The sequence below is a fragment of the Podarcis liolepis genome, assembly GCF_965112155.1.
Source record: "Podarcis liolepis genome assembly, contig: HAP1_SCAFFOLD_117, whole genome shotgun sequence".
NCBI classification, from domain to species: domain Eukaryota; kingdom Metazoa; phylum Chordata; class Lepidosauria; order Squamata; family Lacertidae; genus Podarcis; species Podarcis liolepis.
The window spans coordinates 38,636-54,663 of record NW_028148779.1 but is presented as its reverse complement, the minus strand read 5'-3'; the positions used below and the strand labels follow the sequence as shown (position 1 = coordinate 54,663).

At 44.8% G+C, this 16,028-nt stretch overlaps 2 protein-coding genes across 2 annotated transcripts; one reads left to right on the top strand and one right to left on the bottom strand.

Moving 5' to 3' along the window:
- Positions 1–335: 335 nt before the first annotated feature.
- On the bottom strand, positions 336–2,381 carry LOC310699054 (uncharacterized protein). Its single transcript, XM_083520653.1, has 2 exons — positions 1,932–2,381; positions 336–943 (listed from the first exon to the last, which is right to left on the bottom strand). Exons 1-2 carry the CDS (start codon positions 2,265–2,267, stop codon positions 677–679), a joined length of 603 nt encoding a protein of 200 aa, XP_083376779.1. The 5' UTR covers positions 2,268–2,381; the 3' UTR covers positions 336–676.
- A 5,623-nt stretch (positions 2,382–8,004) lies between these two features.
- LOC310699057 (ankyrin repeat domain-containing protein 45-like) lies at positions 8,005–15,764 on the top strand. The gene is made up of 4 exons (XM_083520657.1): positions 8,005–8,121; positions 10,010–10,328; positions 11,021–11,188; positions 15,470–15,764. Exons 2-4 carry the CDS (start codon positions 10,025–10,027, stop codon positions 15,496–15,498), a joined length of 501 nt encoding a protein of 166 aa, XP_083376783.1. The 5' UTR covers positions 8,005–8,121; positions 10,010–10,024; the 3' UTR covers positions 15,499–15,764.
- The last annotated feature ends 264 nt before the right edge of the window (positions 15,765–16,028 follow it).

Genomic DNA, 16,028 nt, shown 5'->3' with positions numbered 1-16,028 from the left:
GATCTTTTCATGCCCTGATGTCTTACACTGTTCTGTCAGGTGAGTTCAAGCTCACGTAAACTTGAGCCTCTGCCATTGCATCTCTTGTCCACCCTCCACTTTCCTTGGAGTCACCTGCCTGTTTGCCTGCTTTTTAGGTTTCATGCATTATGACCCTTTTTGCCCATCATTCCAGAGCATAGGCTATATCAGGATAGCAATGGAAGGGAAATCCTTTTTGTTTGCTGCTGCCATAGAAATGCTACCTTAGTGGTAAGGCTAGCTATGAAATATATTGAGGTGGGCTGGTATTTAATTGCTAACATAGTATTTTTGTTACCAGTGAAAAAGGAATCTTCTGACAGACAAATGTAGCATTGTTTATCCTAATTGTGCAAAACTGAAGTTGCTTAATACAGCAGGGTCATATGGAAGAATCACAGCATATCAGATACAGGCTTTAATTTTTGGGTAGATTTTTTTTTTAATAAATGTTTAATAGCCTTTCATTTGGGCCTCTTTCACCTCAATCATCCACAAGATTCTTCATTAAATTCTTCTCAAAAAGGTTGATCAAGCATGTTGAGATTTTCGCCATTTATTGTGTTACCCTGTTGACTTAAGTGTATGATTGGAAAGATTGTGAAAGGAAGAGCTGAACATAGCAGGGAAGAACCTGGGGTTTAGGTTTCATGCATTATGTGTCTCCACTGGAGCTGTGGTTGTGGGGACAAATTGGAAAGAACTGTTCGTCTTCATCAAATTCATCTGCTTTGCTCTTTCTGCTTAATTTGCGGTATTTGACTTCTTTCTTGTAACGGTGAGCAACATGCTTCATGTATTTCATCATCTTGGAAGTGTTCGCCACCAGCCTGTAGAGCATTTTGTCCATGTTGTGGGTGTATTCATCATTCACTTTGGTAGCAACTGGAAATGCAGGTGCTTGGACAATTGTCCTACAGGGCTGAGAAAAATGGAAAAACAGGGAGTAATACTTTGCATCGAAAGCCATTTACAAGTTAAATAGTGTTGCCATCTCTTTCACTGACCCTGCTATTATGCCTTTTAAGAGGAATTTGATGTCTGAAATCCCTGTACTCCTGGTCTTAGACTGCTGTTCTGGATTTGACCCTGTGGCATAAAAAACAACATCCCTTTGGCTTTATGGTAGTACAGTGGTACCTCTGGTTACGTACTTAATTCGTTCCGGAGGTCCGCTCTTAACCTGAAACTGTTCTTAACCTGAAGCACCACTTTAGCTAATGGGGCCTCCCACTGCCGCTACAGCGCCGGAGCATGATTTCTGTTCTTAGCCTGAAGCAAAGTTCTTAACCTGAAGTAATATTTCTGGGTTAGCGGAGTCTGTAACCTGAAGCGTATGTAACCTGAAGCGTATGTAACCCGAGGTACCACTATATGCTCATTGATCTTCTATCTGCTGTTCTGTGAAAGCTGAGCTTATTAGATAGCGAGATCACTTGATTCTTTAACATATAAGTAGGTATAAGTAGGTAAAAGTATAAATTAGGCACATATTTAGCCAGTTCACTGTAGTTAGAGTCCCAGGTGGTTCAGTTGTTCAAAATTTAGTTTTTTTGTGTACAAAGTACACATTGGGCATATCTACACACCAGACTATACATGGTTTTGTCCTTGCAAAGAATTAGTGAAATCACAGTTCTGAGAGTGCTAAGGATCTCTCACAGAATTGTCAGCTCATACTACAACTTCCAGGGTTCTGTAGAGGAAACTGATGTTAAATAAAACCAGTAGATTTATAGTGTGGCTGTGCTCACCTTGTCCTGACACATGTTACTTAGAAAGTACTTCTGACTGGGATCAGCATTAAGACTCATGGTTTGTTTTTTTACATATATTTTTCTATTAAATTGGAATCTGAGTTAAAGGTCAGAAATTAAAGCCAGACAATGTGCTAATTGAGAATATCTTACCATTGTGGGTTTCGCCAGTGTCAATTTCAGTTTCAGTTTGGTAAACAAGTAGTGGACAGCTAAACCACTCACTATGAGGAATGCTACTTTACAACCAGCATACACAACTTCTAGAGACTCTTTGGATAGTCCTAAGCCAGTAAAACAATGGCATACTTGACACATTGAATCACGAAAACAGTTAGATTGCTGTTTAGTCGCCAGTAGTTCCAGATCCTGTAGAGTCATTTCCCAAGCAACTCTTGTCCAAGCTGGTCGTTCACAAAAGCCAATAACATCTTGAAACAATAAGACTGTCCAAAGGAGAGAAACCTGACAAGGACCTTGAGAAAACATTCTGTGAAATTTTCAGCAAGAAATGTCTTCTGCTAATTGATGTTCCCTGTGTAGGAATCGTAGCAAATAACTGTTTAAGCTCGTATTCATTGTCTAAAAAAAGATTTAAATAAATCAAATAAATCCTTCCATCATGACCAAGCTCTCAGCCTGAGCACTGGAGAGATTTGAATGCAGGGAATATAATCAACCCATCAGCTGGGGAAGGGTTCTGTGATGTCATAAAGGGGGATCCTGATCTTTATATATGAAAGCTTCTATGATGTCATTATGATTGCAAGATTTTTCTCAGTAGCACTTTTCTCAGTGCAAAGTATGGAGAGTTTATAAAACTGGGAATTTTCAAAAGCTTACTTTACATTTGTCAGATAATTCAGAGGGACATGGGTAGCGCTGTGGTCTGAGCCTCTTGGGCTTGCTGATTGGAAGGTTGGCAGTTTGAATGTGTGCGATGGGGTGACCTCCCATTGCTCTGTCCCAGCTTCTGCCAACCTAGAAGTACGAAAGTAGATAAATAGGTATTGCTGTGGCAGGAAGGGAAATGCCGTTTCCATGCGCTCTGGCACTCATCATGGTGTTCTGTTGAACCACATGACCCAGAAAGCTGTCTGTGGAGAAACAGCAGCTCCCTCGGCCTGAAAAGCAAGATGAGCGCCACATCCCATAATCACCTTTGACTGGACTTAACCGTCCAGGGGTCCTTTACCTTTTACCTTTACATAATATAATAGTACAATTGGCTTATGAATTCTGGAGGATGTATGCAATTGCAAGGTGAAGAGATACTACATAGTCATTTGGATGAGTCTTATTACTCCTGAATGAGATCCAACATAGCAAGGTAGCTTCTCCTTCCTTTCCTCCCTTCACCTTGGGAATCACTGCACACCCTGAAAATCTCTTCCACAGGGCTGGGGAACACTCTAGAGCAGTGGTGGCGAACCTATGGCACGCGTGCCAGAGGTGGCACTCAGAGCCCTCTCTGTGAGCAAGCGTGTTGTCCCCCAAGAAGGGCCGTAGCTAGGAGGTGAAACTGGCACTCCAGCACTGCAGGAGACTTCTGGCGGCTTCCAGTATGGTCCCAGCACTGCTAGGGCACCGTTTTCACCCTCGGGGCTGCCCAGGGGTGTGTGGGGGGGGAGGGCTTGTGCCAGGAAACTGCCACTCCGTCCAAAGCCTGCACCACCGCTACTCAAGTCACCGATCAAGCCCATCTGCCATTGCAACCAAACCTGACGGCCGCCTCTGAGCTGGCTCCGCCTCCCCACCATCAAGCTCGGTTTCGCCCAACCCGCCTTCCTGCTCTGCTCTCGGGCGCATTTAGAGCTGTGGTAACCCTGGCAAGCGGCTGAGCAGGTGCTGACTTTTGATGCGCCAGGGCCTCCTGCCAGTCTGTTGTTCCTAGTCGGAAGTAAGCCGCCTTGAGTTCAGCAAGGTTAGACAAATTATCAGCATGCGTACAACAGCAAAAATCACATTAATTGTTCAAAAGCATGCGAAATGCAAACCTTTACCTTTCAAAAAAAAAGTTGTTTGTATCATTGAAAGCTCTGCTATTGTGTTTTTCATTTAAGACAAAAGATGTTAATGTATGAGTTGTTTTTTCTAAACTAAAATCTCAGTATTAAGGTTAAATTGCCATGTTGGCACTTTGCGATAAATAAGTGGGTTTTGGGCTGCAGTTTGGGCACCTCAGTCTCTAAAAGGTTCGCCATCCCTGCTCTAGAGCAAATTATGGGGGCATTTGAGGGGCTGTAGGGGGAAGAAGAGAAACTAGAAGTCTCGTTGTACAAGCTGATTTTTGTTACACAACAAAAATCAGTCAGTCAATGCAGTAACATAGAAGCATTTTAAAATAATATTAGACAAGGCATCTCATAGATAACAAAAAAAGCATGGCCTAGAATGAAAATTTATTAAAAGTTGTTCATTTTTTCTGTACGGTTAAAGACTTATCTCAGTTTTGTTAAGTGTTAAATAATTAGTGTGCTGGGTTTTGAAGCAAAATGAGATTTTTTAGTAATCAACATTACAGAAAATTGACTTTATTTAAATTCTACTCTTATCAATGTCTTTAAAAATTCAAGATTATGCAAATATAAACTAAGACTCCATGGTGAATGGTAGAGAGACCCTGGCTGAATTCAGCTGTAAACCAAGATACAAATGACCCTTGTGCCCCCCATGTAGCGACAGTACTTTGCTCATCACAAGTGAGAGTTAATGGCTTCTGAGGAAGTTGGAATATGAAGCTGAATTCAAAGGATGGCTTCATATCTTGGTTTGGTCCAAAGCAATTAACCAAAGTTTCCCAGTTCAGACATAACAGGAAATTATCATTAACAGAGGATTTCCTGGTTTGTTCGCCGGAGCACATGGACAGAGGAGTGAAGCATACTGGGGGACTTGCATGCGGGGGCCAAGACTCATTCACATGATGGCTTATTGAGCGAATTATGATCATCTGAAAGTGGCCACGCTGTGTGTGTTTCAGTGCTCTGTACATCCTGGGAGTACTTATAGGAAGAGAGTTGAAGGGTGTCCAGGACTCATAATCTAAGGCCTCCTTTGCCTAGCTTCTCTTTGGTGTGTCTTGTCTTGCAAGTTCATTTCCATAGGAAGCCAGAGGTTACAAAGTATGTATTTATACTGTATAGGAGAGATACAATAACATCACAACTCACAAAAGGGCATTCAGTTCCCATTTCAGATTGAACTGAAGACCTAGTCAGGGTGGGCAACCTCAGGGCCACGGGTCTAACGCCATCCTCCAGGTCTGTCTGTCTGGCTCTTGGAACGCTCTCCAGACCACACCCCCTCCCTTGCCAACAGAAGAAGAAGAAGAAGAGTTTGGATTTGATATCCCGCCTTTCACTCCCCTTCAGGAGTCTCAAAGCGGCTCACATTCTCCTTTCCCTTCCTCCCCCACAACAAACACTCTGTGAGGTGAGTGGGGCTGAGAGACTTCATAGAAGTGTGACTGGCCCAAGGTCACCCAGCAGCTGCATGTGGAGGAGCGGAGACGCGAACCCGGTTCCCCAGATTATGAGACTACCGCTCTGAACCACTACACCACACTGGCTCTCAGTGTGAAATAGGCCTGGAAGCCAGTGTTGTTCTTTAAGCAAAGGAAAGATACCTTTCCAACCCCAGGTCCCAGTTAGGAGATCTTTCATTTGCAGTCTGAATTAATGGCGGTTTCAGAATCACATGCGAAGGCAGCCCCACATATAATGTGTTATGATAATCTAGCCTAGGGGTTATAATAGAAGAGAAGAAGAAGAGTTTGGATTTGATATCCTGCTTTATCACTACTCTAAGGAGTCTCAAAGCGGCCAACAATCTCCTTTCCCTTCCTCTCCGACAACAATCACTCTGTGAGGTGAATGGGGCTGAGAGACTTCATAGAAGTGTGACTGGCCCAAGGTCACCCAGCAGCTGCATGTGGAGGAGCAGGGAAGCGAACCCAGTTTCCTAGATTAGGAGACTACCGCTCTTAACCACTACACCACACTGGCTCTAGGCAGGTAAAGGGCATTATCACCTCCACCAATAGGCCTAATCCACCCCTTGCCCCTTGAGTGCATTGAACTGTGATATTGCATCTTACCTGCCTGGATGGAGAGATAAGTATGTGGAAACCTCTAGATTTGAAAAGGCTTGAATGTAGCCTGTTCTGGAGAGATTACACAAGAGTCTCTGGAGGCCTCTGCACCCTCTTGCAAGACCTCACTGCAACCACAACTGTGCACCCCTGGTGAGCAAGGCTTTGGCAGGGGCAGCAAGGGGGCGCGGGTGACACACGTGCAGGGTGGCACCTTCCCATTTTGCCTCAGGCGGCAAACCAGATAGGCCACCCCTGGACTAAGGTCACCCAGAAAACTCCATGACGCAATGGGTATTTGAACCCTGCTCTCCTAGGAGTCAGTCTGATACTCCAAACACAAGGCCACCACACTTGCAGTCCCACGGAAGACACAGGCAGTTCAGGAAAGCCCCATTCCTTCACACGTATCCCCAAGGAGTCTATCATACAAGAATTTGGCTGTTATATGCAATACTATTGCCAATATAAAAGTACAATGAAACAGTTATTAGAAAAAGGATTAAAAAAATTTATATACAGTACTCTCCTTATCTAGTAGTCAGAACATCAGGGCAGAGTCTATCTGAAACAGAACTTTATACTTATCCATTACCATATCCAAAGTAAAAGTACCACGTCCAATTATGCTTTTTAAAACATTAAAAAGCATTTCAGCTATCATAACTCATATTAAAAGAAAACAGAGAATGGTGAACGAACCATGTTTACAGTCACTCACCTTGCTATGAAGTTGAGGTAATTCACAAACCCTGAATAATCAAGAATCCCTGCCTTCTATTCATTTTATCCATTGAGATCAACAGGACTGGACAAAAAAAGAAATTGATGAGTGACCACAAAGGTTCCTAAAAGTTAGATTACAACACCTAAGAATTTGAAATGCTTTACCTATTCTATACCAAAACAGCACCTGCAGAATAGAATTCTAGCACTTTTTCAGCCCTGGAAAAATCAAGGTTTCCCAAAAATTGGGCTAGGGACAGATCCTCATTAGGACAAACTTGACAGGTGGTTGGGGTCACATGTGATTAGGGTATCACATGACTAACAGGTAGGCTGTCCCACCCACCTGTTAAAATCCCTTCCACAGGTATGTAAGTCTCTCAATGCTCTGCCTTTAAATAATCAATACCATTGGTTTAAAAAGGCTGAAAAGCAGGGACTAAATCTTGCTGCCTAGGTTGTGTGGTCCTGTTCCCTACTGGGAACAGGGTATGCCACCAGTGCAGAATTAACCTCTGTTCCCTCCTTCCATCAGCAGTGATGTCAGCTGATAGTGGGTGGGCATGGTCTGGGGGAAATGACCTCACTGGGCCCCCTGGTGGGCCAAGATTGGCCTGCAGGCTGTAAATTCCACATTCCTACCCAAAAATATATCAGATAACCTCCATGGGATGCTGAAACTGGGCACCAACAGAGTGAATCTCAGATTCCCAAAGAGACTGACGTGTGCAGGCCATCTAAAGTAGCAACCCTATCCACTGATTTCTGGAAGCAAGACCCGTTTGATTTAATGGAACTTAGTTCTGCGTAGGCATGTAAAGGATTATGCAGCCAATCACTGCAGAAGTTTGGGAAGCTGTCAGAGAAGGCAAATCTTCTAAAAGCCCAGGATCCAAATTGATGCATCCTCGAAGGCCAAAAAATAAAGTAACTAAATAAATCCCACGGTACTCAGCGCCTCCTTGGTCCGATGCAGCCGCACTGAATCCCCCCCGCCCTCAGCCGCTGCAAGTCCATCTTCCAGCTTGGTCACCCAAACTCCATTTTCTCCACCTCAAACCACCTGACATATTCTAGGGTCCATTCACCTTCCCCCCTCTGGCCCAGGAGCGGGTCTGCGGGATGACTAAACAAACAAGATCCATGGGGGTCCATCAACGGCGACAGCTAAATGGAGCCTCCACGTTCGGAGGCAGTATACCCCGCTGCATGCCAGGGGCCGGGAGCGAGGCGGAGAGAGCTGCTGCCTCCGTGCCCGGCAGACGGGTGGACGGGGGAAGCACCCGGCTGGAAGGGAGCAGGCCCCGGGACCGGCGGACCTTTGGCCTGAGGGGCTCTTGTACGCGCTCCCCCTTTCGCGCCCCCCCCGGCTCCCCCTCCTCCGCCCCGGCTGACTCGGGAACCGACCTCGCAGCGGAGGCGGGGAGCGGAGGCGGGGGGCGGGCGGCCTTTCGAAGGGTCCTTCCCGGCTTCTTTCGGCACCGCAGCGGCTCCCGCAGCTCCTGCTGGTCCCGGAAACTGCCGGTAGGAGCCGCGCACGCAGCGCACACACCCCGCCCCCGAACCCCCCCCGCCCCAAACCCGGGTGCACCGCCGGCCGGAAGCCGCCCGGTCCTGTTAGGTGTCCGTTCGGGAACGGCGAGCTGCCGCGCGGAAGTTCCGGCCTCAGGGAGTTCCCGCGCCGTTGCCATGGCGACGGCATCCGCTCCTGCGCTGCGGCGCGAAGGAAGAGGTCAGAAAAAGCGGGGCGAGGAGGGGGAGGGATGAGCTGGGGGGGGGGAAAGAGTGCGTGGAAAAAACCATGGGGTTTTAGTCAACTAACTTTTACTCAGAGTAGACCTATGTCGTTAATTGTTAATGGCTCTATTCTGAGTAAAAGAATGCTAAAAACATTCTTGTTCAGGCCTGCCTACCCACATGCTTAGAAAGTTGGGGTGATTTTAATCTCTTAAAACATACAAAAGTTAAAATACAGTACTCAAAAGTATGGTTGTGAATTTTCCCTCAAAATTATTGTTTTATCTCTTTATATTTTTCAGAATCAAGCGGGGTATAAATTTTATGAAATAAAAAAAAAGTTGCTTGAATACGAACCCTGTAGTTTTGCTATCAGGCAGGCAGGATAATCTGAGTGTCCAGAAAGTTATTTGGTGGTTATATTTTATTTTATTTTTATTTATTTATTTAGCACCAGCCACATACCCACTGGCACATTTACAAAGAACAAAGAAAGGGACAGGCCTCTGCCTCAAAAGGGATTCATTGTCAAGATATGGGCACAAGGCATGGATAAAATGGGAGAAGACTTCATTTCAGTTAGACTTCCTCACAGTGGGGAACATGTCAAAGGCTTCATGGAGAGGTTGGCACTTGGCAATCTTAGCAGAACACAGGAGTAGCCTTTAACAGCTTGGTGCTCTCAAATGTTTTGTACCCCAAATCCCATCATTCCAGGTGATTCCAAGTCACACTGGCTGAGGCTGATCAGGGTTTTGGTCCAACATCTGGAAGGTGCCAAGTTTGGGAGAAGGCTGTACAAGAGGGGTACAAATACCAAAAAAACAACAACAACCAAATAGATTTGGTACATCTTGAATGAGATTGACAAATGCATGTACTTCATTTCTTTGGGAAAACCCCAAAAAGGAAAAACTCCCTGGGTATAGCGCACATGCATCCCCTGGAATCTTGCACAGCTCAGGGAGAGAGGGGTGACATCTAACAGTATCTTTGAACCAAACTAGAAAGGAGATAAATTACTTGGGCAAAAGGATTATATTTTGAAACTTTTTACAGATTTTGTGGAATACAGAGAACATTAGATGTTCATATTGGGTAAGTTCCACCCAATTGTTTATGAGCAACAGGAGATAATATTTTGATATCTTCCCTTTTTATCTGACTTCTTCAAACACATGTTGTTATGCCAGTAGTGTAATCAAATATTCGTGGGTCACATTTTGAGAAAGTTATGTTGGAACTTTGTAATCCTATGTGCACTAACTGAACTCAGTGGGACTTTCTTCTGGATGAACATGCACAGATTCACACTGTGAGTGTAGTAATTCTGGTGATACAAGGTTTTTCAGAAGTAGTTTTCCTGCATTCTTTCTTACTCCCAGGAGTCACAGGAAAACCTAGTAGTGGACATGAAAGGTGGGAAGCATATTAGTTTTCAGCCACAAATCTGGATGGAAAATGTGTGACTAGAATGAGGAAAAGTAAAAATGTGATCCTGGGTGGGTGAGCTGATAGCTGTTAGGATGGATTTCTTTCTTATTATCTTTCTTCCAACATCCCCTAGTCAAAAAGAAAGGATACTTAGAGACCTAACAACCTTTTGATTTGTCCTTGACCAAATAGTATGAATTTCCTGCAAACAAAAATTAGGTTCCATTTTGTTCCTTTTCAGGCTTATTCCAGGAAAATGGAATCAACAGAGGAGATAGTAGACTCGGCAAACAAAAGTGAGCACGAGAACTTGGGGCCTCAAGAGGAACCAAAGCCTTTCAATCCTCTCCTGAGAGCTTGTCTAACTGGTGACACAGAGGGAGTACAACAGATTTTTGAGGACCTGGAAGATCCTGATCATGAAAAAGCCAACCAGCTTTTAATGGAAAAGGATATTGTGGGCAGAGGCCTGCTGTATGCAACCTGTATGGCTGGGCAGAGCGACGTTATCCAGACACTGGCAAGATACGGGGTTGATCTGAAGGATAAGACGGCCCGAGGTACATAACTGACCAGTTATGCAAAAAATGTACTCCCCATTTTTTTTACTAGTTTGCCTGCTCATACTTTTTTCTCTGTAGTTGGGGAAAAAAGCCCTCTTTACCTGGTTGTCTGAGGGCGATCCTTCCTCTCTGCAGAACACCATGCAAGCAGTTCATAACAAGTCTGTTTTTCCATAAAATGCCCTATAAAGCATTATCAGAACATTACAGTTTTCACCTGGAATACATTGGACAGGTGTACCTATATTTATTATTTACAAAATTTGCACCATCTGTTTAGCAGGCAAAAGTTGGGTTTTCTTTTAAAATCTATAATATTATTGACAGGACAATGGGAAACATTTTTGAAGAGATCACTTAGAACAGACTACAATTAAAAAAAAAGGATGTATAACATACATTGTATCTTGAGCACAAAATCCCTTTTTGTACCAGAACCTTAAGTAGACACTAGTTGCTTGTCTGTTTGTAAATGAATGCTGATAACCCGCTCCGCTTTTAAAAATAATAATAAATGAATGGTTTGAATCCCAAGATTGAGATGCTAAAGGTACATTCTGGTTAAAATATTGGCTTCCAAGTGGCTGGATATGTTTGGTTGTTTTGTGAATGAAGAGAGAGAGAGAGAGAATGTTATAAACGGGTATTCTATATACAACTACACATTCTAATTTGGCTCACTCTCTCAGGTTATACACTCCTTCACTGTGCTGCAGCCTGGGGCCAACTAGAGACTTTGAAAACTCTTATAGAACTGGAAGCTGACATTTATGCAACCACCTCCCGGGGTGAAAAGGCTAGAGATATTGCCTGCCGATATGAGCAGACAGAATGTGTTGCATTCTTGGATTGGGCAGGTAAGAGCGGTGACACCTAAGCTTCTTTGAGATGTGGATCTGATCTTACTCATGATAAGACCATAATTCTAGACAAATATGATTTGAACTGCATGAAGATCCTTTGGACTGATTCAGTGCTGGATTTTGGTCAGAGAAACGTAGCTTTGCCTCTCATCTCGGTCACCAAGATTGGGTGGCATCCTGGTCTCCAAGCCTTAGATCCCCATCCATACAACAATGCTCTCAGTCTTGTTTTTCAACTACCCTGTCTGGTTTGGTGCCCAACTGCCACCTAGTGATCTTCCTTCAGTGAGATCAGTTCTGCAAAAATTCACAGTGAGCCTAGAAAGGCAGCTCCTAACAGTGCGTTCTGTTATGCTTCTTCTCATTACAGGCTCATCACCTATTATTTGAAGAATAGCATAAAAGACACTTAAACAAATAAAATTTGCTGTCAAATATCAGTCAGTTGTAACCAAAGAAAACAGTGTCATTCTTGCACACAGTCTCATAGTGGTTTACAGTAATCCCTCATCGTACGTAGGGGTTTGGTTCCAAAAATTGCACATATAAGCAAAAATTGTGTATAATCAAATCCTTGGAACTGCTCCGCAGCTAGTGAGTGAAGGGGAGAGAAAGAGCACCCCCAGTATCACCAGAGCCAGTCAGCTGAGTGCACCTTGCCAGTGGTGGACAGCATTGTTATGGCGGCCCCTGCATTGCGGTGACCAGTGCAACCAAACCAGTCACACTACCTTAAAACTGCCTCAGGCCTTTCCCAGCAAGCAACTTTAGAAGGCTAGTGGTGCTTGTGCAAGATCTTACAGGAACTCAGATTGTCCCACAAAATCTTGCAGGAGTATCCCAGAACCTTCCAGAGCCAGCATGCTGCACAGGCCTTGCCCAGCAAGCAAGGTGAAGAACTTAAAAGCTCTTTATGTGTTGGGCAGCCCTGATTGGACCCAGCATGAAAAGAGCTTTTAAGCTCCCTGCCTTGACTTGTACAATTTCAACCATCCCACCTTCAAGCCATGTTTGGTTGAAATCATGCAAGTCAAATGCACTTGAACTGAGGGATTATCATGGCCTCGTGACCAGCCTTGAATGTACCATGATCAGCAGGCGCTTCTGAAAACGAGTGACAACACAGTGCAAGTTACTGTGTCCAACTTTTTAACTGACCTCTGTTCCTATGCCTTTAATAGCAGCTTCATCTGCAGATATTAGTATGTGATAATGCTTAACTGTATGCTGTAAAACACTTTAATTGCTGATTTTCATAGAAAAAGAAAAGTCAGAAGATGAGACACTAAACTGATTTTTTCTGTAGGATGCTAGGTATCCTAAAAGCAAGAAAGCTGTGTATAAAAAGCTCCATGGTCTTTATCAGGGCATAGCTAGTCTGGTGCTGGTATGCATGGGAGAGGTTTTCTGGTGCAGCAGCATTTAAGCACGTTGCACCATATATCTGATGTTGTTGTAACAAGCACCCATTTCCAAGACACAGTCCTATGCCAAAATGTTGGCAGCCTGGACAGGCCTTTGTTGGTTAAAAGTGTGGGTGCCTGAGTGTTTCTGTGTCTTTCCGAGAGTACTGTGGCATTTGTATTGTTTCGAAGGCACTTGGGTGGCAATGTCTTGCTGTTGCCATCCTCCCATTGGCTTCCACCACGCCTGGTTGCAGAGGGGGAAGTGTCCTGCAGCAGTGCTGTAATGGACACTAGCAGTGGTGTGTGATGAATTTTTTGTGGGGAACAGTTAGGGCCAGAGGCACCAGCTTGGCAGGGCAGTTGGGGGCTGGTGTCATGCCCGTGAGCATTGTGCCTCCTTCCCTAAGCTGGGCAGAAGCTTCCTAGGCTTTGGGAAGGAGGCCCCAGGCCTCTGACAGGATGTGGCGCTCTGCTGCCTCCTTCCTAAAGCTAGGCAGACTTTGGGAAGGTGGCAGGAGGGCTCTTGGACCCGTAGGAGCATTGCACCTCTCTTCCTAAGCCAGGCAGAAGCTTCCCGGGCTTTGGGAAGCAGGCACTAGGGAAACATTTAGGGGATTAGCCTAGTCTCCCTAGTCCAATGACTGCACATCACTGGACACGAGTGGTGTGCCTATTAGTAGTGCAACAGTCTGAGCTTTTTCAATGCATTTAATTTCTTATTTTTATGTTATTCTGTACTGGGGTTCATTAGAAGGGAGGGGGCTCCTCCTCTTCCCCTTCCCTGTAATTCTATGAGTATATTTGCATAGTACAGGTCAGATGGCTATCTCTGATATAGGTATGAAAACTAGCCACCTGAGCTGCACTTGATGGGTCCACCTCAGATGCCAAAATGTCTTGGGTCCAAAATGGTACCTCCTACCCCACCAGGGAAGATCTGCATGAGACCTACAGGTATAGGGCAGTATACAAATTTAATTAATGAATGAAGGAGAAGGAGAAGAAGAAACAAGGGTGAAGAAAGATAAACATCAATATTTACTATGGTTTTCGAACAGTTCCGGAAGTCGAACGGACTCCTGGAACACATTCTGTTTGAGAACCAAGGTATGACTGTATGTGTATTTTAAAATGTGAATAGTCACATAACACTTTTTAAAAATATTATTGATTTTGAATATAGATTTTACATTTTAATGCAAAACAAATATCCCCCTACCCTTCCTCCTACTCAGTTCCTGCCAATGTTTGACTCGAATGCTAAAACAATTTACTTTGCTTAAAACTATCTGTAACACCAACCTAGTTCCATAAAAAAAACTTTCTTTATTTGGAATCAGACAGCGGGGTGGGTGCCTGAATGTTTTTGCAAACCCAAGGATCATGTTCTCCTGGCTGGACATTCAGAGTACTATACAGGCCAGTGTATAGTTTACAATGGAACATAGGTGTGAGTCCTAGTGATTCAGACCAAAGGCCTGTCTGGTCCAACGGTGGCTAGCCATTGTAGAATGGGCATACCTAGACATTGGTGAAGTGGCACCCACCAAGGCGGCAATCCCAGTGGGGAGTGAAAATCGTGCCACAGGTGAGTGTGCGCACAGGCAGGAAGGGCCTGTGAATCCACCTTTTCTCCTCCCAGCTTTAGCTGTGCCCAACTTGGCTGGAGCCATAGCCAAGGCTTCCCTATGGATCATCGCTCTCACCAGCTCCCTGCCTCAGGCAGCAGGAGGAGCAGGCATTTGTCTTCAGCATGGCCGTCTTTGCAGTAATAGTGGTCCCCAACACATTACAGTTGGGGCATGAGGGGAGGAGGAAGAGGCGAAAGAAGGAAATCTGAGGAACTTGCCCTGCTGAAGTGAAAGGGTGATGGAGCCGTGAGGGGAGGTGGGAAAGCTGGGTTGCTCTTTGCCCCTAGTAGAGATGGACAGACCAATAATAATACTTTATTATTTGTGCCCCAGCCATTCTGGGCTGTTTCCAACATATATAAAAACATAATAAAACATTAAACCTTAAAAAGCTTCCCTATACAGGGCTGCCTTTAGGTGTTTTCTAAAGGTTATAGTGTTACTCATCTCCTTGACTTCTGATGGGAGGACGTTCCACAGGGCAGGCACCACTACTGAGAAGCTCCTCTGGCCGGATCACTTCTCGCAGTGAGGGAACCGCCAGAAGCCCCTTGGTGTGTGACAGGGCTCTCTGGCACTGCTTGCAACACCTGGGAAAATGGAACCTCTCCCCCCTCCAACCCCCATGTGCAGTGGCTGGCTTTGGCTTAAAGCAGTGCCCTTTGCAATGCCAATATTTGGTGCCCCTAAGAGTGCAACCGTGTATATGCCTGCTCAGAAGTCTCTTTTGAATTCAGTGAGACACTTCCTAGGCCAGGAGCTCTGTCTCGCTCACCCCATAGTCAATTTGTTTGTTGGCTTCCACAGTTTCTCCCAGCTTTGCAGGCACCGATACAGCTCTTTGCAAAGGGCACAAGGGAGCCTAGGTATGCCTCTGAGAACGGGAGAAAGGTCAAGGTCAAGAACTTGCTCCATTGTGATGAGGTCACGAAGCTACCTTGTTAATTATAGTATCTTGCCCACCTGAAGACATGACTGAACAGGGGATACCTCAAATCTAAATAGTTAAATTGAGTTGAAAACCAGCTGTGGTCACTGGCAAGGATTCCATGTTTAGTTCTTAGCTGAGTCAGGATGATGTTCTACATGGTGTTTGTGGGATACATTTGATTGCATTTACTGTATTTGGTTTGGTTTGTGTTCTGCGTTGCGTTGGCTTCCCAGGAAGAGTTTGTGTGGATTGGGATGGCATACACACACACTGCGACGATGAGTACTCTTCTATATCATTTCTGTAGGGAGTGTGCATGGCAGCCTCAGTGACTAAAGGGAAGAGATGTTCCTCAACAAGGGCTGCAAAAAGGGTTATTGCTGACTGACCATGCAATGGGTGGCAGGCACAGCTGTTCCAAGGAAAGGGAGGGACGTTGAAGAGGAAACCAAATATATCAGACCAGGTTTTGCTTGGTTGCTGAGGGATCTTTTCATGCCCTGATGTCTTACACTGTTCTGTCAGGTGAGTTCAAGCTCACGTAAACTTGAGCCTCTGCCATTGCATCTCTTGTCCACCCTCCACTTTCCTTGGAGTCACCTGCCTGTTTGCCTGCTTTTTAGGTTTCATGCATTATGACCCTTTTTGCCCATCATTCCAGAGCATAGGCTATATCAGGATAGCAATGGAAGGGAAATCCTTTCTGTTTGCTGCTGCCATAGAAATGCTACCTTAGTGGTAAGGCTAGCTATGAAATATATTGAGGTGGGCTGGTATTTAATTGCTAACATAGTATTTTTGTTACCAGTGAAAAAGGAATCTTCTGACAGACAAATGTAGCATTGTTTATCCTAATTGTGCAAAAC